The sequence below is a fragment of the Labrus mixtus genome, chromosome 2 (genome assembly GCF_963584025.1).
Source record: "Labrus mixtus chromosome 2, fLabMix1.1, whole genome shotgun sequence".
Classification (NCBI taxonomy): Eukaryota; Metazoa; Chordata; class Actinopteri; order Labriformes; family Labridae; genus Labrus; species Labrus mixtus.
The window spans coordinates 27,104,244-27,130,344 of NC_083613.1; the positions used below are offsets into that span (position 1 = coordinate 27,104,244).

At 40.7% G+C, this 26,101-nt stretch overlaps 1 protein-coding gene across 1 annotated transcript in view; it reads right to left on the bottom strand.

The window, feature by feature from the left end:
• The window catches only part of ctnna2 (catenin (cadherin-associated protein), alpha 2), a 308,188-nt gene that overhangs the window by 258,789 nt on the left and 23,298 nt on the right, over window positions 1-26,101 (bottom strand). The window contains exons 2-5 of the mRNA XM_061059524.1: window positions 19,091-19,286; window positions 14,501-14,667; window positions 13,336-13,455; window positions 11,831-12,097 (exon numbers count right to left, since the gene is read on the bottom strand). Of these exons, the coding sequence (XP_060915507.1) occupies window positions 11,831-12,097; window positions 13,336-13,455; window positions 14,501-14,667; window positions 19,091-19,286 (750 nt within the window). The remainder of the gene's footprint in view (window positions 1-11,830; window positions 12,098-13,335; window positions 13,456-14,500; window positions 14,668-19,090; window positions 19,287-26,101) is intronic.

Sequence of the window (26,101 nt, forward strand, 5' to 3'; positions counted from 1 at the left end):
TTGCTGTAATTGACAGAGTGTTTCTGTGAATCATGCCATAAACATAAACGGGGACAGTTACATGGCGCTGCACAGATGGCCACATGCATACAGCATTCAGAAAGCGACTTACACTTGGTGAGATTCAAAGCACTGGCTGTTCTGCACACTTTCCCTGAGCTAGCAAGTAAATCCGGTTATAGTTAGCCTGTAATGTATGCAGAGTGCGGGCCGGCATATGCTTTTGCAGCGTGACTACAGGCCCTGCTATACAGGGGAGTTTTGCATGAAAATACAACGCTGCTACCAAATCAGAGAATGCATGTAAGCACAGTAGCATCCCAAACACCTCCTGTTGGTGCAGGACACATGAGACAAAGTGAACAAAAAGAGAGAGAGAGAGGAAGAGAAAGGGAGAGAGGAAAATAAGACATAGAGGTGAGGGGGGGGGGGTGCTGTGTGAAAAACTGGCTAAAAAAGAAGGGGTGAAAAAAAGAGGAAGAGGACAAGCAGATGGAAATAAAAACCGTGGTAAAATGATCCGGTGCGACTTGGATCCATGCCGCAGGCTCAAAGCTATGCTCTCCCTGTGTGTGCATGTCTGCGCTGTGTGAATGAAAACGTGTTGTTGTGTGTGCGCCTGTGTTTGTGCGTGCAAATACAGTACACACATATCAACAAAGCAACCTTCACTGTGTTTTTTCGTCAGATAGCTGTAGGTATACGAGAGTTGTGATGACTAACAGGACTCGGGATTGGGTAGAGGATGGCACAGTTCTGCTAACTGTGTCATCCTCTCTCTCTCTCTTTCTTTTTCTTTTTTTTGGCGGGGGGGGGGGGGTAGCATGAGGAAGCGAGGAAGGCAGCAGAGCGATCCAGCAAATGTGGGCTGAGGGATCAAATTCGTAAAGGCTGTAAAAGTGAATTCTCTTTAGCAAAGCTGAATTCGAGGCTCCGACTACATCAAAACACCTCAGAGTCAGAGGATAGCTTCCTTCTCATTACTGTTACAAAACCATACAAGGTGATGAAGGCTCTTGCTCTGGGCTGAGAATGAGCCAGACTTAAAATCTCTGTTTCTAAGGACTTGGAGGGAAAAGAGGATAAAAATGGAAAAGAGAGAGGGCAAGAGAGAGAGAGCGAGCGAGAGGGAGGGTGGGAGGAAATGAGAGGAAAAGGGAAGGCCAAGTGAGGAAAGTGATTAAACACTGCCATCTGTTGGTTATAAGAGGAACTGTCCACTTTGAGTGTGAAGCTAATTTATTTGAACAGCTGCACCTTTGCCCACCTGTTTGCACTGATCCAACAAAAGCAGATGTGACAATCCAATGACAGCACAGGGCCAAACTTGACATAATAATAATAAGAAAAAAAAAGTCAAATTCAAACAACGCCGTGGCATCTTTGTTCAGAGAGGGGCAAATTAAATTTGCCGGTAGAAAGAGAAGGGAGGACAAGGCAATCATTTCGATTGCTATCCCAATTATGTTAAGAGACTGTTCCCATCTTCTCCCACTGCTCCCCGCTCCTCTAATCGAGGGACGCAGCAGCCACAGCAGCAGGAGAATAAGACCTTCTGTAGCTCATACTCGAACTGGCAGGATTTTTCTCTAACTCAGTTACCTGAGTCTGAGTGTGTCGTCTATTTCTCCGTATTAATAAAAAAGAGAAGCACTCACTTGCTTTTATATGCAACACTTCAAGTAAGAGAGAGAGTTGGAGAGACCAACAGGGTCATCATTATAAAAAAGGCTGTATCAGTGCTTCCTGCTTTTGACCGCACACAGATAAGGAGGCTCAACGTGGGAATATATGATAGACAGGTAGAATTTTGGGGATATTAAAATATGCACAGCAGATACAAGGTGAGAACAAGCGAGGTGCAAGGTCTATCTATCTCCTGCATGCATGTAAATATCCCCTGTCATCTCATAAATAACATGTTCATTTGGCTCACTTACCTTACATTATGCACGTGTATTGCTGCATCATGTAAAAATAAATTGTGCGTATTAATATTTGCTGCAGTCATTTCAAAACTCCTCCTCTTAAGAACATTTTTGTCTTCCTTAACTCGAACAGCATTTTCCACACTGTGTATGTGTGCTGTGACCTAAAAATCTCCGCCTGTGTGTGCTACAGTGTGTCTTTACCCACATACCCGTAGGGCCCTGACTCCATCTGTCCTCCCACTGAGCTCAGATCCCCAAATAAAGACTTTCATTCCCACATGACAGGGCTTTCCCTGCATAGCGAATTTAAAGGTGGCCATCCTGAAATTCTGTGCCGCCTTTACCGAACCCTGCTGTGTCTGCAATACTAAAACCCATTTCAGCAGTGTTGTGTTAAATCTGTCACTGCCAGCCTCTATTGCAACAACTGAATAAATCCTGGGAGGTGCTCTGTGGAAAGAAAATGGATTTGGATGACATTTTAGCTAATTAGTACTGTTAATTATAGGCACTACTCATGTTAATCACAAAAAAGGGGGAGCTCTGTGTAGAAAGAGATAGCTGTTGCTATTCTAATTGTCAACTGAAAACTAAATGTCATCCTGCCATCATGACTTACTGGAAGAGTCGGACACATTTCTCAAACTAGGTGTCTTTGTTTGTTGTATGAGGGAGGCTTTAGGAATTCTAGGGGATATTCATGGTTTAAATATATTTTATAAAAGTTCCACTTTGTTGCTTGAATGAATTTCTTGATGAGGTCTTTTGTGTCTGCTTTGGATGTGTCAAGGATATGTTCTGTGGAATGCAATATGTGCCTGCCGCACTTTAAACCAGGGAAAACTCTAAAACCAATTTTCATCCCACTTACCACACATAACTGAAAGTAAAAATCACAGTCTACCGTAAGGACTGTTCCTGACGGTACATGTGTTCAGAACCAATTCAAAGCAACCTTCATGAGTCATATATTTTGCATTATGTGGAAGAGTTTCTCAGTTACAGTAAGGATCTGCATTCGATCTCAACCAATCAATTTGTCTTTTTGAGTAAAGCACCAATTCATGACAAATGTTATTTCAGGACACTTCACAAAAAGAGCAGATATAGATCATACTCTATGAGCACAGCACTTGGCAACACAGAGCAGACTAAAGGTCTTTACACTTTGAGTTCGTCTTTTTTTCTGATGTGTTTTTATGGATCCGTAATCCAATGAAAAACATTACGCACAGGACCATTGCACACGAAGTCGGATGCATTTATTTTTCTATTAACCTGCGAAAAAATTTGCAGAACGAGACAAAATTTAGTCATCAAGCAGTGATGACTAAATGTTGATGATTCAGTGGATGTGGTTCTTTCACTCCTTAAAAAAAGAAAAAGAAAACACTGGGTTCATCCCCCCCCAAAAAACAAGACAAGATCATGGAGAGTTTCCACCTGTTGATGAAGGAGATGCAGAATTATCCAGATGGCTTACAGGTGTATTTCAGGATGTCAGTAGTCCAGTTTGATATGGAACCACACAATTAGAAATCGCCAATTTCTGCAGAGTAATTGAACCTGAACAGCAGCTGGCCTTATGTGTGAGGTTTTGACACACACACAACAATTTCCTAAAAAAAACACAGAAAATGAAACCGGTTCCAAAAAAGAAATCGGCGAATGTTTCAGAGTCAGTGTGCAAACCTGACTGACACAATTATGAGATGTTTTTTTTATTGTGGTAATTACAGACTTGTGTGCAAACGCCTTAACGGTGGTAAGAGACAAAACTTTGAACAGGCAGAAACCTCGAGCAGAACCAGACTGAGGTTGAACAGCAAGATGCCGCAACCTTGTTAGGCTTTGAATATGGGATAGAGGAAGATGCAGAAAGAAAGAGACGGATGGAGATAAACAAAGCAGAAAAAATAAAAACAACAATGAATAATAGATTTATAGCTAATATTCCACTTATAATGGTAAAAGTATGTGTAGTAGGTTAGTTTGTCTAATACTTCCTCCAGCAACCTTAATGATTATGAAACATTGATAATAGATGTAGAGCTTATATTCCCAGCATTCCCAACAAACTACTTTCTTTCTGTTTTAAGTCACCTTGAAGTCTTTGATTAAACTTGGTGTTAAACCTTTTCAAGGACTTCCATTGATACAGTGAGCTACAGTTAGCAGTAGCTTGATAAAGAGCTCACTAAGCTTTACAGGGGATACTGATCATTTGAAATGTGAAATGCTTTATTTTGTGTTTTAACCACGACTGTTTTGTCATGCGGAAGAAATGTGTGGCTTGATCCCAAGGCAGCTGGACTTGATTGAAGATCTTGAAGACGTTTCACCTCTCCTCGGTAAGAAAGTTTAGAACTGAAGAAGCCTTTCGGAGGAGAGGTGAAGCGTCTTCAAGATCTTCAACCAAGACCAGTTGCCTTTGGTTCAAGCTTAAAATATACCATGAGCTGGATGACTGAGGACCTACACGGAAATCTTGTGGAAGAAAACACCTCTACAGAATTTTGTCTCATTTTAATAAACCAGAAATATATGAATGGTAACAACTGATCTTGGGACCTGTAGTCAAAATAACAGCGTAGTGTGCTGTTGCTCCAGCATTGCTTTGTACAATGACGCAGCAAAAAAAGAAATCTAAGATCACAGTATGCAGCACCCCGTCCATAACTCTGATAAGGATCTTTTAAAGGTAAAAAGGTTTTGGGGTGAGAGGTTTGAAGGGGGTTCATGTCTCCTATTTGTTATATGCCGTATGACAGTGAAATTGAGTGAATCTGAACTGATGCTGACCTCCTTTTTTCCCTCTTAATAGATCTTGCGTCTCAGTGTCCTGAGATGACTCATTCCAAACTAATTCTGAGTGTCAGTAAAAAGAAGTATAGATGAGGTCACCCCCTCTTTCTTGTCTTATTCATAAACTGCCCTTTCACTCATAGACTCGCATCTGTGCCCTGAATTAAAAAAAAATAAAACCCTTGTCTAACCTTCTGTGTCACAGGCGCTGCATGTTTCCAGAGCAGTTGAGGCATCGCACGCAACATCCTTGCCATATTCTTTTTAGAGGCACATGAGCCACAATCGACGTTGTTAAACATGTTGTCCTCTGGATGTTTTTCTTCTATCAAAGCTGGAAAAGAACCTCACGTCGCGGGGAACCATATATTCCTGTTCCGGTTTGTCTGTGTTGTTGTGCTACCTTTTACGAACATGCTCATTCTCTATTGATATCGAGGAGATGAAAGGTACTCTCTGTTCTTTTCCTCAGTCGAACCCCTAAAAGGGAAACTCGCTCACAGCGTGAAGAGGAATAATCATTACTGAGTAAAGTGTGAGACTGACGTAAAACAAAGTGAATACTTAGACACGCGTGTGAGTTCCTGTGCGACTACAGGGATGTCTGTGTGAAAAAAGGGTTGCGAGAAACACTTATGACAACATCTGTCTAGCAGGAAGACAAACTTGTCCACATCAACTCACTCATCGAGTATGAATGACTGGAATAAGCAGATTCATGCCACAGCTTGTTAACAATATACCTGAAACAATACTTTTTCTTCCTGAATTGGGTGTGTCCGTCTGAGTCTGTGTTTCTGCTGTAGACAGGTCTGGATGCATCCAACCATCTCATCAGAAGAGTCTAAGAATGAGTAACTGACAGATCAAAGCCGACTTAGGACAGGGAGCATCACCCAAAAAAAAAAAAAAAAAAAAACAGAGAAATTCAATCATCCAATGCTGCAGCACTGGAGCAGAGGGACTCCATTACTGAAAACACAGCAAGCGTGCAGGGGACGGCTGGTGGGTTTGTGTGAAGTTGAAGGGGAAAAAAATAGAGGGAGATGATTTTAGATCATCTTTGAGTATCTGCGAGTGTGTATCTCCTCCACCCATTGTATCACAGTGTTTCAAAAACATGAGAAACGAACCTTATGGAAGAGTCTGTGTTTGAAATGTACGCATGTCATGTTCACTGAGTCCTGCAAGTGCCGTGCCTCACAGCTCGGTATATCAGGTCATTACTATTCTGTGAGGATCTGACCATAGTCTGTGTCTCTGTGGTAAGTAAGGAATTAAACATGCACCAGCTTCAGGCGAGCACACAGGGCTAAGCAAAGGGCAATTTGTCTCATTTAACTGCTGCCTGTCTGCCTGTCTGCCAAATGGAATCAGATTATGCAGGTCTTTTGCCTTCCTAAAACGCTGTGCTGCTTTACATGAAAACAGAGTCGATGTGATTACTACAGGCCACGGCCGCGTGCACAGTAACGGCACGGGAGATTCACAAGAAAACCAGAGTTTAGCTCTCATCAAAGCATCGAAGCCCTTCAGTATCAGATGGCTGTTTGGTTATTCATCTGGTATGTCAGAGAGTGTGCGTCTCAGCCTGCTGATCTGACGTTTCACCCCACAGTACTTAGTCAAAAAATGACTTAACTGTAATGTCAAAACACTACCACAAGAGGTCCCTCAAACACAGTTAACTAGTCACAATGAGAGCGTAAATACATGTTAAGGGACACATTGTCAAATAAAGAAAACCGTGGTGTCTGTATGTACGTATGGCCAAAATGATTATCATGATTTTATTTTATTTTTTGTCAATATGTAAAACTACTCATTTTTCATGATTATTTATTAATTTTAGGAACACAGAGCCAAGCATTCGGTTCCATTTTCTACTACCTTCAAGCTCGTGCACTGTCCAAATATTTACTCCTCAACTGGAGGTTGATTAAGACATGCCACCATGATTGTCAAGGCTTTAATGTTCCCTTACTGTCAGTGAAAACGTCAGTTGAATTTTTATTTCTAGCTAACACTTATCAATACAGGTGAATTACTTGACTCAAATCAGGAATCAAATTAACTGGTCTTCATCTTCTGTATGTCTTGTGTGTGCGTGTGCACGAACTGTTTATGCACCCACAGGTAGGGCTGCTCAATCATGGCTAAAATCATAATTACAATTATTTTAATTCATACTCAGATCAGGATTATTAAACATGATTAATCATTGAATTCACAACATCTATCTTTTTTTTTCCTCTCTGAGAGAGCTTCAAAAACAGACTGTGTCTTAAATACCGGTGCGACTTAAACTCCAGATTTTACGGTATGTTTTTGAGGTTTGAGGTTTTTGTTCTCTTGTGGCCAAAATAAAACAACAAACATTTAGCACACACGACAAAACCTGTGGACAGAACGAGCTCAACCTGGCATGTGGCATTGTAATCGTTTTAACCTCGATTACCTTCTTTTCATAATCGGCGGAAGCCAAAATTGTTACTGAAATTGAAACTCGATTCATTGCCCAGCCCTTCTCACGGGCCATGTGAAGTGTTCCTGCACTAACATCGCTGGAAGTTAATTAAATGCCCTCGTGTTCCTGCTCTGCTCACGTCATGGATTTAAACCATTCACAAGTATTGCCCCTGCTCTCTCACTGCAGCATATGTGAGTGGTGTGATGCTTTGATCGGACCAGTGGCTCAACAGGAAGAGAGGATTAATTAAGTAAATAATAAAGCTGTCAAATTCATCTGCTTCTTTCTGCATGGTGTATAGGGTAAAGGGGGTTAATGCCTACTGTGCAGTGCAGGCATCACATGTCTGCCATTGATGATGGTGTTTTCTGCAGGAGCCTGTAATGAGGCTCTCTCTCTCTCTCTCTATAAAATAATGGAGAGTTTACAAATAATCCAGAAGTGTACATATCTTCTGTTAAATAACATAGGTTTCAGATTGCACTACAGTACACTGTGCGCCTTATGTAACTCATCTCATTACAATCAAGCCAGAACACTTGTGAAATGATTTCCCTGGCAAACTCACCTCCCAAGTGTGATTACAGATGCACTTTCTCCCACTGATCTGGGAACATTCAGAGATGAAGTACCTTAACATCCTTCACCCTAAACTATTCAAGAGTTTGCATCTTTTTGTTCCCTTTCCCACAAGTGGTGTGTCCTCCAAACTGAGCCTACTCAAAAAGTTTCTTAATAGACATCTGAATACTGTCTATTTAAAGTCGAGCTTCATACATGAAAGATATGTGGCTTTAAAAATCATAACTGATGTGATTCTCAGCATGTGTGAGATGAAACCTTAACATGTCTATGGATGGATATCTTAACAATGCAGCTACTCTTATGGATACTCTTTAAGAGTGGAGTTCTTTGTCTATACTCTTTTACGTTACTTTTTTTTACCATATAAAAAAGAAAAGGTTCAGCATAGTTACATAAAAAGTATGTATCCATTTTTTCAAATATAGTTTGATATTGATTCAGGAGCAGTGACAGAAAGGTTTTCAAGGGCACAGTTACTTAATTATCTCACTACACCTCACTGGAAACAAATCTCAGTCTCTCAGTATAAGTGAATCATGAACTGTGGTTGATTCTGTTTCTGTTCCTCTCCCTCTGACGATTGGATTCAACTCATTCCAGTACTTCTAAAGACAAGATAGGCTGTTTTTTTTGTTCTTTAAGCCAGCAGCTTAGTATAAATAATATGTAAATAAGAATAACTTTTACAAATGCAGTAAACTAAGTGAAACAGTTCACAGCCTTTGTTTTAAGTTCTTTTGAGATATTTGGTATTGGCTACGCTAACACACTGTGCTTGTATAACACGCTGCAGTGAAGGTAAGAAAGCTCACATGACAAGATTAAAAAACAACTTTTCTATTTGTTATTGTTAAGATATTTGCTTTTTAAGTGCAAATGTTTTATTTCACCTGCCAATTAAAAAATAATAATAATAAATAAAAAACTGGTTCAAGCCCAGCTGTCGTCAACCTGACTAATATTTGTGTTCCAAACTTCACTTGGTTTACCTCACTGTCTCCACTATGGCTATGTGCCTATGTTTTTGTGTGTGTGTGTGTGTGTGTGTGTGTGTGTGTGTGTGTGTGTGTGTGTGTGTGTGTGTGTGTGTGTGTGTGTGTGTGTGTGTGAGTGTGTGTGTGTGTGTGTGTGTGTGTGTGTGTGTGTGTGTGTGAGTGTGTCTTCGATTGTATGTGGAGGACCTCAAGCCTTAAAAAAATAAGCACCAGAGCCCATTTAATCCTCTGTTTCTTTGGTTGACCCTCACTAAATACTCTAAGGTCCTTCTCAGGTCCTATGAAAATAGGCACACCTATTACTTAAATGAAACTACAAGGCAGGTGAGAGGGTTAAAGTTCAGCTCGGTTCAAGTGAGTGTATTTTGTGTATCAGAAAATGCCGGGTGTAAAACAAAAAGCCAATCTGATTTTTGTTGCCAGATCCAAATCAAAGGGTTTAGAGAAAGATTACTGAAGTCAGAGGGGAAAAGGGGTAGTTTGTGATTCAGTTAGAGGACAATTGATCAAATAAACAGAACATAATCAGTGCAAAACTATTATAATACCTCAAAATAAACTGTTGTAACAACAAAAGGTACGACTGCTGCTGCTGCTGCTGCTGCTGCTGCTGCCAATGATAGACCGGTGGGGATTGTGCATAGAGCTTCATTTTCCATCAAACTGAATATTGCTTAGGTGCTCTGGGTATACTCTCTAATGATTCCACATAGCACTGTCAATTTGGGCTTGTAAAAGACAATTGAATGCTTATATAGTCAGTGTGGTTATAATGTGGGGATGTAGTGATTGATGGAGCATACACCACAGTAAACACAATCACAGAGGGCAGTTCTATGAGTTACATGCCGCGACAATTAACATTAAATGATGATGAAGTGAAAAGGTGCACTTCTTTTCATTGCAGCCCGAGAAAGAAAATGTAGCTTAAATGATGTAATTGTTGTGTAATCTCTGAAGCATCTGTTTTTTTTATGAGTCTCATTTTAACCATTATCTTTTAATTGCAAAGTCTGTTGTTTAATTCTGCAGTAATGTTTGGAGTCTTAAAGGAACACGTGCAGCAGTTTTTCTATATGTGTCAGTATATATTGGGTAGTCTTCTCTCCAGATAAGACGTGTCTCTCTTTGACATTATTTTATATAAACACGCTGAATAAAGCCCTTTAAAAAAAAAAAAAAACATTACCTTCCCAACTCACATCATTTCTTCATTCCTCAGTCGGCCATTATCACACACACTCTTCAGACGAGTTACTTTAACGTGTTCCTCAAATGAGATACTTGCTTTTTCTTTTTCTGCACCTGACTTAAAGCAGCTGCTCCATGTAAATGCACTTTCACCTTTTGGACATTTAAAAAATATATATATTTTAATCCTTCCAACTTTTGTTTGTTATTTTTTTCTACATAAGTGTGCCCTTATATTTACTTATTTTCCCATTTTAATCATTGAACCTCTTGAACTATTTTAGTATATTTAAGTCTTTACCTAATACCTGGAATCTTACTCTACGCTTTTAACTGTTCTAACTTATATGTCAGGATATATGCCCAACTTCATGTTTTTAAAGATCTTATATCAATCATTCTTCTGTTTGTTATTAAATAATTGCTTCTTACTTATTTGAATTACTTATGTAACTGACTTGATGTCATTGTAAATTATGATTTCTTGAGCATAATTAAAGGATGATCGGTTGATTGATTGACAATTAATATTGAAAAGTTTAAGCAAACTAAATCTTAGTCTTATCAGCATCAAGCTGAGGAGCTCATCATGACAGAGAGAATTAAGATGAATACAGTATAACAAAAGATCTTTTTTTTTTCTTTTTTTTTTAAATCTTAAACTAGTGATTCCCTTGAGCTAGAGGACTGCTCTTAATGGACACTGTTTGAATTCACATGTTTAAAAAAGGATGTTCGTGAAGGAAAACAGCAGCGCTCAAAACCCTGACCCAATAACCAGCACAAGCTAAATGTCCCGACCTGTAAACAAACTTAATTTAACATTCAAGAGCTACCAGCCTGTTCACCACCACCATTCAACCACTAGGTGGAAGCAGAGAATCAAGCTTTGGTCACAGGTGAGTTCGGCTTGTTGTTGTGTTTAGATTAGATTGAGTCAGGGTAAGCATCAAAACACTGTCATTAATTATTGATTAAATGTAAAAGAGAAGCATTATATTACATGAGACAGAGATATTTCTCTCTGTAGGTAACAAGTGTACAAGTCATTGTGACAGTGTGACAGAGGGTTTATTCACATTAGGTGTGTCAGTGTGACAGTCGCAGTAGAAACATCAACACAGCGAGTTACCACATAACTTGTGCAGATAAGAAGAATCCTGATTTACAATGCCGTCATCCTAATGTATAATGAATGTGTCTGAGTAGAAAGTGGGGATGTTAATTTGCACACCATAGAGAATGAAAAATGAGTTAAACTTGATGAGATTGTTCAGATCAGGTTTTGGAGGAAAAGCTCCCGTATAATTAATTATGTGTGTTTCTTGTTTTGGGTAGAAAAGTAAATGACAGATGGAGCATCAGTCATCTTGGCTATCAGACACTGACAGACAATATTGCTGCCAAGTTATGTTGTTGTGAGTGTTACTGCATTCAATTGCCTTGATCCTTAAGCTTTGAGACACACCAGAAAAATAAGTGTGTTCAAATGAGTTTTGCATTGAAGATTGTTTTTCAGTACTCGAATCACAAAAAGAAAACTAGTATATATTCATTTTTCAACAACTGAGTACAAATGCTTCAAAAAGTTCTGAAATCAATATACTGTATGGTGGAATAGCCCTGATATTTCTAGAACAACTACCACGTGTCTTGGCATGCTCTTTACCATCCATCTTTCTCCTGAACACATAAGTAGAATGAAGTGTGCCCTGGTCTGAAGTTCAACAGATATTTGACGGGCAGATTCAGATTTAGATAACATGTGGAATGGTGTCTGAATACTTTCCAGAGGTGTACAGTATGTGTAATGTGATATTTAAAAAGGAGAAAAAGGATGCTTTCTGACTCACATCGAATTCATTGAGGGCAGCAGCCAGCTCTCCGATGCCAGCGTGTCCGTGTTTCTCATCAGTGGGTGAGCTGGCCTGAGCAGCACTGGAAATCCCTCCGATGGCCTCCTGAACCTGCTTGAACACGTAGTCCCGGTTGGCACGTGTTGCCGCCACATCTGGGTGGCGCAGGAAAGCCTGGGAGGCTGTGTACAGCATAGTGGCGTTCTTCTTCAGGGCGCCACGTGCTGCTGCCATCTCATCTCGACACTGTGGGTCCTTCAGTTCCTGCGAGGGTGACAAAAGATTCTCACTTTAGCACTTCTTTCCACTTGTTGTCAGTCCTTACAGAAGAAGGTACTTGAGAAGGAAGAAACCCTATTTCTGAAAATGTTGGAGTTGCATCATGAGCTGAAAAAGACAACACTTTTATGCCATTATTTGTTCAAAATCCAGCCAAACAGAGCAAAAACTGGATACAGAAACTACTTGTCAAAACAGAAGTTCATGTACCACGTGATACATTGGCGTTGTTCCAACAGCACAAAGTTAGCGGTGGTGTCAGCAGATCAGAAACCCTGTAGCTGAACAGAATTCTGTTCAGTGAGTTGCTCTGAGACATTACAGCAGGTCGGATGTTTGCCAACATGACACTTGTAAGAAAAACTCTTCTAAAAGCTTTTTGTCACACTGCAGGCCATGATGGAAAAAATATATATTCCAACACTTTCATGTTTCAACCTCCTGGGTCGAAGAAGCTCTCAAGTGGAAAGTCATTTAAAATGCAACTGAAAAACAGAGATTTCTAGAACACATCACTGCCTATATATATAGTCTGACACTGCTCAAATAGAGTAATAATTAAAGCTGTTAGTTCCACTATGTTACAAAGTATACACTCTAGTATCCATCAGCTGTAACTTAAACTTTACTTCATATATACATATAACAGAAGGCACACATGATATATTCAAATTAGGGCGGTCAGCATTAACTAGTTAATCTCAATTAATTTATGTCTGAAATTTATGCATTCACTTTTTTCTCGATTAATCGCATGCTATTTTGTCCCTTTAAGAGCACAGTAGGTACGCAAATGGTAAATGGACTTAAGCTTGAATAGAAATGTTCTAGTCTTCTGACTACTCAAGGTGCTTTAACAACACAGGTGACGCCGACACATTCACACCCATTCACACTAACGGTAGAGGTTGCTATGTAAAGTGTCCATTCATACCCTGCCGACGAAGCAGTGGGAGCAACTTGGGGTTAAGTGTCTTGCCCAAGGACACATCGAATATGTGTCTGCAAGAGCTCGGGATCAAACCCTCGACCTTCCGGTTCTGATACCACCGACTCTACCAACTGAGCCACAGAACCACAGTTAAGAAATCAGGAAAGACGCTCTTCTAGGAGCTTTATTGCACGTCAACTCTCCGTGCCTAAAGGTGACACTTAAGTCAGGATGGGATTGAATCACTTCCTGTGAGAGAGACACTTCATGAGACAGAGGGCCGCCAGTTTACCTGCTGTCTCCGGGCCGCCACATAGTTAAGCTTCACCATCTCCTTCCCGAACTCCTTGAAGCGGTTGGCCAGGTCCTGCTCATTGGTCGCGTTCTTAACTCCCTCCAGGGCCTCCTCCACCTGTCACACAGACACACATAAATACAGGAACTTCCAAAAACTCTGCACCTGAAAACTGGCATTTATTATTTGAAGTACTGTAAGTCAAAAAATAAACCTTAGATAGCGTGAAGTTAATCGTACATTTGGTGAAAAACAATCTCTTCCCTGTGTAATTGCAGCCAGCTTTAAGAAGACAATAACAAATAAGCTGGGCGATTTTAATGGGTTTCATTTCAGCGATCTGCATCCCTTTTACATTTTAATTCTGTACTTCTTTCTCTCCCTAATGAAAGCAATGCATAAGATGTAATGGGAAAGAGAGAAGAGAGAGAGAGATAACTTTTAAGTGGCCTTTGATGGCAAGCTTATAGTGGCTTGAGTTAAGCCCTTCAGTGGGCTTCAAGAATGAAGCTGGAAAGAAGGACTGAATGTGTGTGTGTGTGTGTGTGTGTGTGTGTGTGTGTGTGTGTGTGTGCTTGAGAGAGAGAGAGAGAGAGAGAGAGAGAGAGAAATTGTAAGTGAATATGGAAGGTCTGAGTGTTTCAGATCTTACCACTTGCATATCGTTCTTTCTGGCGCTCTGTATTAACTTGTCTTTAAAAGCCTCTTGCCACTTTCAAAGCGAAGACCCTTATGCTCTTCCGCTGACTATACACTGAGTCGTGTGGGTATGTGTGGTTAATCACACCAGGGCAGGCCAGGGGTATGATATTAATACAGGAAAAAAATCAGATGTGTGTTCCCAGGATACTCCTCCGTGCCTCATCTATATGCTAATGTGTGCAGAGGTTGTGATAAAAAGCAGACATCGCTTCTGTGGACTACACTGCACCAAGAAGGCTTTTGTCTAACATGTAAGCACACCTATCAGGACACTGTGCATGCACATATAAACAATGCACTTGATTGTATCACTCATGTCATTTTATGCCATGCAAAGCAGATGAAAAAAGGTATTCTGAAGGGATTTTCAGCTCCATATAACTGAACACATGAAGTACTGTTTGAGAAATGCACGTTCTACTCAATATGTTGTTTCAGATCATTTGGCAACCGCACTCACAATCTTCAGGTGAGCCAGCAGCCTCATGACATCAGCCATGTCGGCGAGGATGAGCAGGCGGGTGACAGCAGAGAGCAGGGCGCGGGCGGCCCTCACCATGGTGCCACGCTTCACAGAGGAACACGGGTCATCGGCAAACTCTGACGAGGCGATGCGCATCGTCTCTCCTGCAGGAGGAAAAAGAGAGCAAACTGTGAGTGGAAAGAGTGATATGAGGAATATTGCACCTTGTATCGGTTAATATGTTGTTGTCTGTGTGAGTATGTGTCACTGTCAGTTCATACAGTGCACAGCAATTAAAGACAAAGTATGCTAATGTTGTGTAAACACAACAGTACTGGTAATTCTTTCTTTTATTTGTGTTGGCACTGAAAATAAAACAATTTCTTAAATCTCTTCATGACATTCAGAGCCCATTACACTGCTTTTGTCTTCAGATTTGTTTGTTTTTTAAATGGCTCAAGTTTGCTGTAACCATGCAACCAGAGATTTCATAAAAGAGTGGACATTCAACCTTTCAGCCTGGCAGAATATTCATGAGAGTCTTTTCTCCGCATAATGTTCTGCACAGTGGTTTAGTTATGACCTCTCTCAAACCTTTTCACCTAAGGGCCAGAGCGCAAAGCATTCATTCTGCCTCGTTTCTGAGTAAAACTCATCTCTCACACCTTGAGAGTTTGAGAGAAAGTGCATAAAAATATTTAGTTATTCTTTTGTGGCAAGATTCAAGAACCAACGTTGGCCTTTTTCCAGTTCTGATTTGAATTTGTCATTTCTTTCACTTAACCTTTATTTAACCACCGAATCTCTTGGGATTAAAACTCTTCTCTGAGAACTGGCCAAGACACCTCAACAGCAACAGCTTTAAATTAGACTAAGATTTATACTTCTATATAACAAAACAACGGTGAGAAAACAAGAAAAAACAAAAGCAAATTGGAAGGGGGTCAACACATCTGACATCAGCCATGTCGGCGAGGATGAGCAGGCGGGTGACAGCAGAGAGCAGGAACTGGTTTACGTCATGGAGAGTTTGGACAGAAAGCAGGATGACTGCAAGTGCGGCTCTCTTAGCATAGATTAGAAATATCGAGTTAAATAAAGCTATTCGTTGTTTGGTGATGTGATACAGTAAACAGTCTTAAACCTACACAAAACCCAATAAGAGGGAAATGCATCTGACAGACTCGTACGAACATACACAAGGAAGGAGCTCTAGCCAAAAAAAGAAAACACACACCCACACACACACAGGGCCAGATTTACTAAGCTCCCAAGTAAAGAGTACTAAATTGCGTGTTCACTCCAAAAGTTTGCACGTTTGGTTGGTGGGCGTTTTGCGGGTGATCTACTAAGAACATTTGCGTGAATGACACCAGGTGCAAACCTTGTGGAGGCGGTACTATTGAAGTTAGGCTTTTGCGTGATCTACTGGTTTACGTCATGGAGAGTTTGGACAGAAAGCAGGATGACTGCAAGCGCAAAATAGGTATTAGTGGGAGAGGCAAATAAACGCACAATACTTTCGAGTTATAGAAGATAAATCTGAATATTACAAAGAAAATTTTGGTTATAAGAAAACATCGGCATTAAACAGGGCCTCTCTTTTCTTCCCTTAATCTTAAGAATGAAGTGTCATACATTGCGCAGGAGGTGCGAGCTGTGTCCTCTGTGGCACGGGCGCTCTACACTCGCCGTTGTTGCGCACCAGACAGCTGGCCAGCGCTGTGTCTGATCGGACATAAATGCCCTGGAAAGAGGTATCGAAGACGGGGGTACAAACAGTGGTGAGGTCCCCCAACCCGAGCGTCCTACAGAGTAGCAGCAGCGGGCTTTAGAGGGAGGTGACGAGCGCATTATGGAGAGGAGCGCAGCGGAGGGGGCGAGCTGGGGGAGAGACGCGCGACCCGGGAAAAAGGAAATCCCCAGTTTGAAATGTAATGTTGGCGAAAAGAGGGAAATAGGAAGACATAAATGTCAATGTTGAAATTCTATAGAATGCAGAGGCTGTGAATGTTCAGTTTTCTTTGGCTGTAGGCTATGGCAACAATAGCCTGTAATTTAATCATGGTGTTTCTCTTCCTTAAAGATTAGAATATTGAATCAAATAAAATAATAAATGCATGCCATTTATTTGAAACATGTAAACACATGTGGGGAAAAACGCGATCTTTATGCCTTCTTTTGTTGTGCCTATGTCTCCTCCTAACTACAATAACAGCAGCCTGTTGTGCGTAACGCTGGTCTCCTGGATTAGCACGTTCCTTTCAAAGGTGTTAAATACAGACACCGTCACAACCACCGCAATTTTTGTCAGGCTTGGTAAATCGCAATGTGTGTACTAACTTAACTTGTTTGCATTTTCTCCTCCCAGTATTTTGCACGTTAGGGCAGAAACGCCCCATATTGCATATTCATTAAGGCAAACGTACTAAATGGTCAATGCGTGATGTTTTGCTCATTTGAAAGACGCAATCCTCACTGCGCGCCGTTAGTAGATCAGATAGCACTTTTTTTTTGCTGGTGGTATCAAGTTTTCACACGTTTTAAAGACACGCAAACCTTTAGCAAATCTGGCCCAAAGATTGGTGCTTGTTGTGTCAGAAGTGTGTCTGGCCCAGTGATGAGCTTTTGAAGGATGACAGAACAAACGGCCTGATTACCAAGCCCCTCTGAGCTCTGAAATCAGCATCTGTGATTCAATCATGCCAGGATAAGGGGGGTGTGTGTGTGTGTGACGATGAGGTCATGATGACAGAGGTCTCATGAGCTGCTGACAGAATTTAAGTGGTTCTGCTGCTCGCGATGACCTTAAGTAGTCACGGTCCCATTTGGCTTGCTTTGTAAAAAACATTTAAAAAGTCTTGTCAAGTGTGCAGAAAACATGGTGCACTGCATATTTTTTGACTTTTAATTGCACAGTTTTAATTATGAAACTTGTTTCTCTGATAACCAGACAGACATGTTATTATAATGCTGAGAAAGAAGTGAGTGAGCCCAATCTGCAGTCCACTTGTGTACTGAAGAGCTTCGGAGCGTGCCCATATTTCTCCATAATGGCAGTAAATGGTTAGCAGATGTGGAATATTAACTTTCATCTCCATTGTCTTCTTAAGAGGACACAGGCTTGCAATAAAAGACTCAAAAAAAAGGTCAGGGTAAGGATTCATGAGAACTGATCTGCACATACAGCATGTACATGGAAGTGTTAAAGTATGCCACACCCTGCCCTAAAAGTGAAGTCTATGTTCCCCATCAACTTTTTCTCTCTCTGTTTTTTTTCCTTGCATGCTTAACAAGTAGAGAAGATTGATCCTGTCCATTGTGATGTCAGCTGATGTGATGACCGGTACGGCAACCGTCTATTTCACGCTTCAAAAGAGCCGTGTGCAAACGCAGTCAAGTCAATGTTCAACAGCACCAGCGGCCAAAGTGGAGCTGACAGTGCAGAAAGTGAGGCTGGCTACAACATGACGTAGTGTACGCTGAGCTCCATTTGCGCTTTCTGCTGATGTAGATATTGAACCGGGGGAAGGAATCCAATTCCTTTTTGGGGACAAACATTTGCTCCATATGAAAGCTCGCTGACTTGCACGCAGCCGAGCTGAAAAGCTTTGGTCGCTCTCCTTGACATTGCCTGATCCGAGCCGCCAGAGAAGTGAATAGTTGCATACGTGCAGAAGTTGAAGAGATTTCCCGAATCACTGCTAATGAGAAGAGGCATCTCTAATGTTTTAAAATTCAGAGAGGCTCCCCACCATCACAGACAGTCGAAGCTTTAACGATGCATGACTTTAGGGTAAACAAGCCAAGAATTAGGCTCATTACATTCATGAGGCTGCATGCTCCAAGTAAAGCTCAAAACTAATGGCTACTAATCTTTTATATTTAATGGATTTGCCTTGCCACTCTTAACTCAGCATCTGCCTAAAGTTGTGCAGACGTTCGACTAGTTCTGACTTTCAGAGCACTTTATACTTTCTTTTTTTGTTTTCAATTATTCTCCTGTGTGGCCTTCATCGCTTTAAAATCAAGTTTGCACTCCAGACCTTTCAAAGAGAAGGATGCCAGAAGTCATTATTGCTCCAATGTGCTGTGATTTTCTTGGCTGTAGCTGAATACTTAATTAAAGGTACAATTCAAGCTTTCCATTTTTCTTTTTTATGCTTCACTTCTTATCCGTGCGGAAAGGGGTGAAAGGATGAAGAGCTCTGTTATCGTGATCCATTACAATAAGTTACCAAAACACTTCGGATTCTGTCTCACAAAGTCAATATTTGTACACAAGAGTAAGGTTTTGTTGCTGCACTATTTCTACCAGTTATTTGTATTGTAAATATTGTTATATATTGTTGATATTTCTGCACAGAATCTTCACCTCATATGTGTCACAAGACAGTTCAAAGCAACCCTCCTGTCATACGCCGTACCATACAATAGATTAAAACTGTTAGACAGATACTTTTCTATGAAGGACAAAAGCATAATAATATTGTTGAAGGCAAGGAGGGATTACAAGATATGCAGTGGTAAATATCAGGAACATAAAGAACAACTCTAAAAGCACAATGCAATATTCAACACACTCACCTTGCTTACGAACATCCTCCACAGCAGCAATGAGCTCCTCCTTCAGGTCCTGGCTGTCCTTAGCGATCTGCTCCCCCTTTTCCAGAAAGTTCTGGGTCGCCTGCTCCACAGAGACCGCCAGGACGTGCGCCTTCTTGGAGCGCCCCTTCTTCTTACTGGATGGCCCTTTGTTGCTGGTGTTCACCAGGGTGGTAACCTTAAGAGAGGAGGAGCGGAGAGAGAGGAGAGGTCATTTCACATGGCTGAGATACATTCAGTCATTTATTATTATACAACGATGATGAAATGCAGACTTTGTTGGACCAAAAGCTGAAAGGTTACGAGGCCACTATGGGGATCAACCACTCGGTCCTGAGATCAACACAGATGACTGGACGAACACTCCGTGAGGGAAATGCTTTCAAACCGGGAGAACAACAAACCAACATTCTTACTTCTCAAGTTGTCTTTTCAGAATTGTGCTTTCTGAATGATTCAGAATAACTTTAGCTTTAAAACTTTTGTTAACATTGCTAACATTGTTAGCAAATATCAACAGCTAACAGTAGGGAAAGAAAGCCTTATTAAGAGATAAATAAACATTCTAATCTGTATCACACTGAAACAGATGCAGCGCTGTGTGCAGCTATCCACCAGCGATGCCAATCCAATTAAAAGATAACATTTCACTAATCCATTTCTTTCTTTGAGGCTTTAATGAAAATGTACATCCCTTTATAATGACAGCAATATATTAGTATATTAGTGTATGTCTTCATGTATGGGGAAATTATTTAAGGTAGTAACAAATAGTCATGTTTCTATCACGAGTGTCACAACTTTAATGAGGCAGCTCTTTCCAAATGACAGAAATATGTGCTTAAACGTGCATGGAATGAATCAGGGACATTGCCTCATCTTCGAGGTAACCCAGTGAAAACCTTCAACCCTCAGCTTAAGTAGGAGCGCTGTAAAGAATGGAAGCTTTTACTGTCCCTGTCAGGGCGAGAACTGAAATGAGCCTCTGGCAATAATTCCCTTAATCCCAGCTCTTCAGGAAATAGCTACACTGCACAGAATCAATAGCATGGTGTGTAACAGAATCCGACAAAATGATCTCTTCATCTAATTGTCGCCTGCATTTTCAGCTGTATTGTCTGTAGGAGAAATGATATGTGACACTTTACATTAAGAAAGCTGCCCGTAAAAAAACACTTATGTGTAAGACTATAGGCCTGCTGCAACCAACAACTATTTTGCTTGTCGACTAGTCATCGATTATTGAAATGATTCATCGACTAATCGGATAATGTTTTGTGCTAAAACTTAATGGCTCTTATTGATCTATCAGCATTAAAATGAAAAGTGACTGGGGTTAGCCCTGAAGTTAGCTAAAACTTCAGCACTGGAGCAAACCAATAAGTCTCCCGTGTGCTTTCTGACTACGATCGGTACTCTGAAGCAGGAAACGGTTAACTCTTTCATGTGCAGCATCGAGGGTTAATGCTCTCAGAGTTTAGAAGTTTGAGAACGCGATTGTGTTACATCTGTGCGACCGAATTAAGCAATGTTTTGTTTTTTTTCCCCCTGTCGCTGTTTTGCATACGTAACTCTCAGCAGAGAGAGTTAGGGCGCAAGATGTCTCACTCCACTCAGCAACTCAGCTCCAGAAAACTATGACGTCTATGCACAGTATAAAAACATGCACAATGACGTAACCAACTTGATCGACAATTAAACCCGCAATTTTGTCATGGATTTTTTTGCCAACGGCGACTTGTCATTGCACCTCTTTACACAACCATAAATGTCTTCACACAAACAGACTGCCTAGAAGACGACATACATGTTCAGACCCAACATGACTGTGAGGCAGGAATGTTATTTTAGGTCCACAAGTTATTTTTTTTAAATCACCCATGTCAGGAGAGCACTCAGCCCTGCAGGAGTCACAGAATCACTGGGAAAAAAAAGCATCCTTACTAAAAGCTAAAAGCCTTTGGCTAACCAGCAATCACACACTAGTCATCTTCAGAATGTACATGCCTCAATGTTGAGAAATATCTTTGACGTGCACTGCACTGAAAATGTGTAACAAAGTGGATTTCTTTGCACACTAATGTTTTTTATCTATCCAATTTAATGATGCCAAGCTATAATTGAAAGTGTCATTACCATCCAACCTCTAGTGAAAGAGAAAATCTTCCTTTCTAAGTAATTATAAGAAAGAAATGAAAAATGCTGCACATTAAAGTCACTCAGCCTACAGGACAGGCAACAGAAGAGAAGCAATTAAAGCAGCCCGTCAATAATTAATTAAAGAGAGGAATTATTTCCACGGCTTGCATGCTGGTGACACCTTTGCTGGAACAGCATGACAGCCGTCCGTCTGAGGACAGTGAGGAGGGCACACATGGACAGAGTTGCTCATTACACACTCCAGTCAGAATTTTCTCTCAGAGTGTCAGACTGACGGCAGCTGAATCGGCACAATGGGGTGAAATGATTCGTTTATGGAATGTATCAGAGGCTTTCACTCTAGAAAAAAAAAAAAAAAAAAGGTGCTAAGAGCAAAGTTATGTCCTGTCTCTGCGACACATGCTTAAGTGCTTCTAGACTGGAAATAAAAACTTGAATGATGTATGTCCTCGCTCATGATGGAGCCAGGAATAGTAGCGCAGATACAAAACTGAGTTAACCTTTTTTTTTAAAGTATTTTTGTCTCAACTGTCATTCATTATATAGACATATGAAATTCAGAATCTGTATTCAAAGTTGCCCCTAAAAGTAACTCTGATACATCTGTTTACCATCAAGTCTTCTGCTTTGGATCACCTCGCACAGCTGAACGAGTGCTCATTATGAAGTGCAACCGTGTGTTCATTTCAATCTAACTTTGTCGAATCGATAACTCATCATTATATTTACACTTGAAAGCACACACCAACCTTCCCACTCCACCTTACACACATTCAAAGGCACTCACACACACACACACACACACACACATTTTGGATTCCCTTTCGTAAAAGCACAGATGTAGCACCTCCGTCAGACACACAACAAAGCGAGCATAATCAATCACACGCAGACACAGGCGCACAAAAGAAGGCAGACTCTCTTTTCTTTTGAGTTCTACCTCACAGACCACGCTAAGAAATCCTGTGATTGTTGTTCAGCTGGTAAATCAACAGTGCAGTGCTGTGTCCAGGCTGATTCAGAAGCAGCTAGTGATGCAGAAGTCAGATTTCCTGAGGGGCAGGTCCTTCATTATAACATTACAATAGCTTGCGCCATATCTTAACACTGCCATGCTGCTGTAATAAAACCCCAAACGGTCTCGGCTGGCTTGTTACAGAGTCTAGAATTCGAGTCACCTTAGCCTTGCAACCAAAAAAAAAAAAGTCTGTGAGGTCATGATTTTTTTTTCTTCCTGCCAGCATAAAATTAATTAAATAATCGTTCAAGTTACATACAAACTAAAAGTTTTGACTGCAAAAACCTGCAATAGTTTTCCTTCCAAATATCTGTGTATGCGGTTGATTACTAACATGCAATATGAAAAGGCTGCTGGAGGTGGTTACCTAGCCAGGCAAATCACTGCTAAATCCCACTTTTTGTTTGTCTGATTTTTGCAGGATTTGATGACATCACTTGGAAAAAAAAAAAAATAAATAGGCAAGAAAAGTTTTGTCAAATTTCCATCTGACTATGGATGTATACAAGATGATAATTTCTTATGATGGTACAACAACAGAGCTTGTCAAAATACTGTGTGACACAACAAGTAAGATAAATGTATTGTTGTCTAGGACTATATGTGATGCATTAATCAGAACACATATGATACAAAGTCATATGATGTTTTTTTTTTCCCAACACGCAAAAACATGGAGTAATATCCGTTTGAAGTCGGGATGAGCCGATGTGGGAACGCATCAGGAAATATTCAGGAAAATTCACTGTCATTTAAATCAGGCCACAGGTGCGGCACATGTGCGATCTTTGTGCATGTTATGAAGCCGATTCATAACAGGGTTGTCACAATACCAGATTTTTCGGGTTTTGATATGTTAGAAGAAGATATCTTTTATTAATCCTGCAAAAGGAAATTCCATTTAACACTCTGTTGTGGAACATGCTACACACATATGCACAAGTAGGATCCTATGGTCATGCACTAAGGAGATGTAAGAGTGAGGGGGGGTTGCCCATGGTGAGCGCTCCTGAGGCCGCGAGGGTTCAGTGCCTTGCTCACAAGGTCACCTTTCCAGCTACCAGATTTTCAGTTTCAAGACTTGGTCCACAACAGGCTATGTCCCATCTGCTTTCCAACTCAAGTCCCTACAGACTGAGCTACTGCTGCCCCTAGTAGTATATACAGTATTGATACCTGTTTTGATACCACTGCAACAAAGATACAAGTCTATACGCTTTGTCCACCATCTTGGATTTCTGCAGCATCTCTTTTATGTCATGTCTTGCCTCCTGAGACCCCGAGTCCAACTGAGAGAACTTCACATTGGGGGGAACATATGTGAGAGGGAACTCAGTAAGTTATATAATGGCAGGCTGTTTTGAATATTTTTTTAAGAAAACGGCTTCAGTGTTGTTGTCAACAAGCACTGGGCAGGTAGTCAAAGGTAGTCTGTACTGAACAAAGTTAAACACTGTGGTAATCTGGGATTTCAGATTTATACACAACTCTATCATTCATGTGTGTGTCCAGTGTCTGATTATGCCTCCGGTGTCTGGGGGTTCCCGGAACATCTAATTTGCAATTCTGTACATCAGAGAGCTCTGAGGTCCTTCTTGCGAGTCCATAAATTAACGCCAGTCCTCGCTGTGAATGGAGATATGGGATGGGAGCCTCCAAACATCAGACATAAATGTGAAATGCTTCGGCTTTGAAATAGACTTGTAAAGATGTCGGATCAGAGACTCACAAAAATGATTTTTATTTGGGATACCTGCCATTGTCACCCATGGGCAAAGGAGATAAAATCTGTATTCCATAAGAATAATATGTCCTTTATTTTTCTAAATAAGTTGTGATATTCAGGAGATAAAAATTAATATGTTTCTAATGTACAAAGAGAAATGGTCTGTGGTGCAAACCAAAACTAAGAACGTATTGTCTCATAAAGGATTGCTACAGCGTAGAAGCCTATGCTAAATTGAATTTAACCAAAAGACAAAGATCCCTCTGCGCTCAACTACGTTCAGGAACATTGCCTTTAGCTTTAGAGACCGGCAGGTTTAATGCCATTCCAGAGGAAGACCGAGTTTGTTTGTTGTGTGAGTTAGGAGAAATTGACATCAGGGTTGTTCTTTTTAAAAGAATGTCTTCAATCTATGTTGAGTTCTTTTGGCTAGACTAGTTGTGTTTTAAAAAAAGAACCTTTGTTAAAGCAGATTTTGTTTGTAAAAGCCTGGGAAAAAAGACGGAACACATTGTTTAAGACTGAACTTTGACAGGAGCTGGCAACTTTGTAATGTTATGATTTGTAAATGTGAACCACTGCAACTGAATTCTTTGGTGTCTTATAAGCCCATGAGGGTTGGGCACTTTGTGTGCATGACACAACAATAAATTAATCAAATCAAATCAAAGAGAAGCAAAGCACTGAAACTTTTGTGCAGAGCTAAATAACAAGAACTACAGACTCATGATGAGTGACTTCATGTTTGATCACTTTTTCTGAGTGATTACTTTATGTTTCATAAGCTTGTGAAAAGGTTCATTGTTGAAGAAGTGGTGTGTGGAGAGGCCATGGAAGGCTTCGCAATTTAATCGCTGTATTAATGAAAACATTATTTGAGTGAGTTTGTTGAGTGCTGCGCAGAGCTGCAATCATATCAAGTGTTTGCTGTGCACCTGGTCCTTCACAATGACAGTGCATCCTTTAGTCGTTCTACAATCAAACAGAGCAATAATCTGTGCTAATAGCATCCATACATTGGCGCATAGCAACACTGTAGAGCCACTGCCAACAGCTGGCAACAGACAATGTAAATATGTCTGGATGAATATGGATGAAAGATTAGTCTTTCAACAACAGTACTGTCACTTCATTTGTAGATGTTTAAGGGTCTGTCCATTACACCAGCACATTACTGATTATGTAACCTGTGTGGCTGCTTTTTACAGAAAGACTTGTACTTCCATACTGTAAGTGGTTTCAGCCTTAGAGAAAGTTCAAGTGTTTTTTACAGAGCTAGTTTTTCTCTGGCTGAAGTTTTTCAGCACATTTACTGTAATTACATTACACAAGGATATGGTAGTCCAAGGTGACCGCAGACTTTAGCTGCTTTCTGTTCTGTTGCAGTAGGTGTTTCCTTACACGTTCGGTAGAGGTTGATGTTCAAGTTCATAGAGTCCTCTTTGTTGTCATTGAGAGATCTACTGTAGCTCATCATACCTTTTGCGACTCTTCCAAGGAAAAGAATAGAAGCACTTGAACTGCTCCTTTACTCGTTAACACTGGACTGGGTGGTGAAATACCCAAAGATAAGACTTTGGCATGTGTCATACAGCTTTCCACAGGGATTGACTCCGTCAAGTCATAGCTTGTTGACGTTTTGTTCTGCAACAGCGGCGCAAAAAGCTTGATCTATATTTAATTATGCCTGCAATAACCCCACAGCATGCACTGAGGCTGCTTGGATTTAATCTATCTCTATACAGACGTAACTGTGCGATTTTGACGAAAAAGTCCTGCTGTGTTTGCACGAAGATGCTAGGCTGAATAGCTCCAGACAACATTAGCAACATCAACAATAGCTCTGTTCTATTCAAGTGTCAGGCTGAGTCATGATAGAGCCAGCACGCAACTGCACAGTAGCAGGACCATGGACTCAGAGCAGAGAGCATTTCATTTTGTTATATACACTTCTGCTTTCCTTCATTGTCTTCCCACGAGAAATGCATGTTAGGACAGTTGTAGGTTGGGCCCCAGAATTCAGTTAACCTTCAGTACATATCAATGCAAATACATTTTGGGCACCAATGATTTAGGCGGTTTTGCTTTT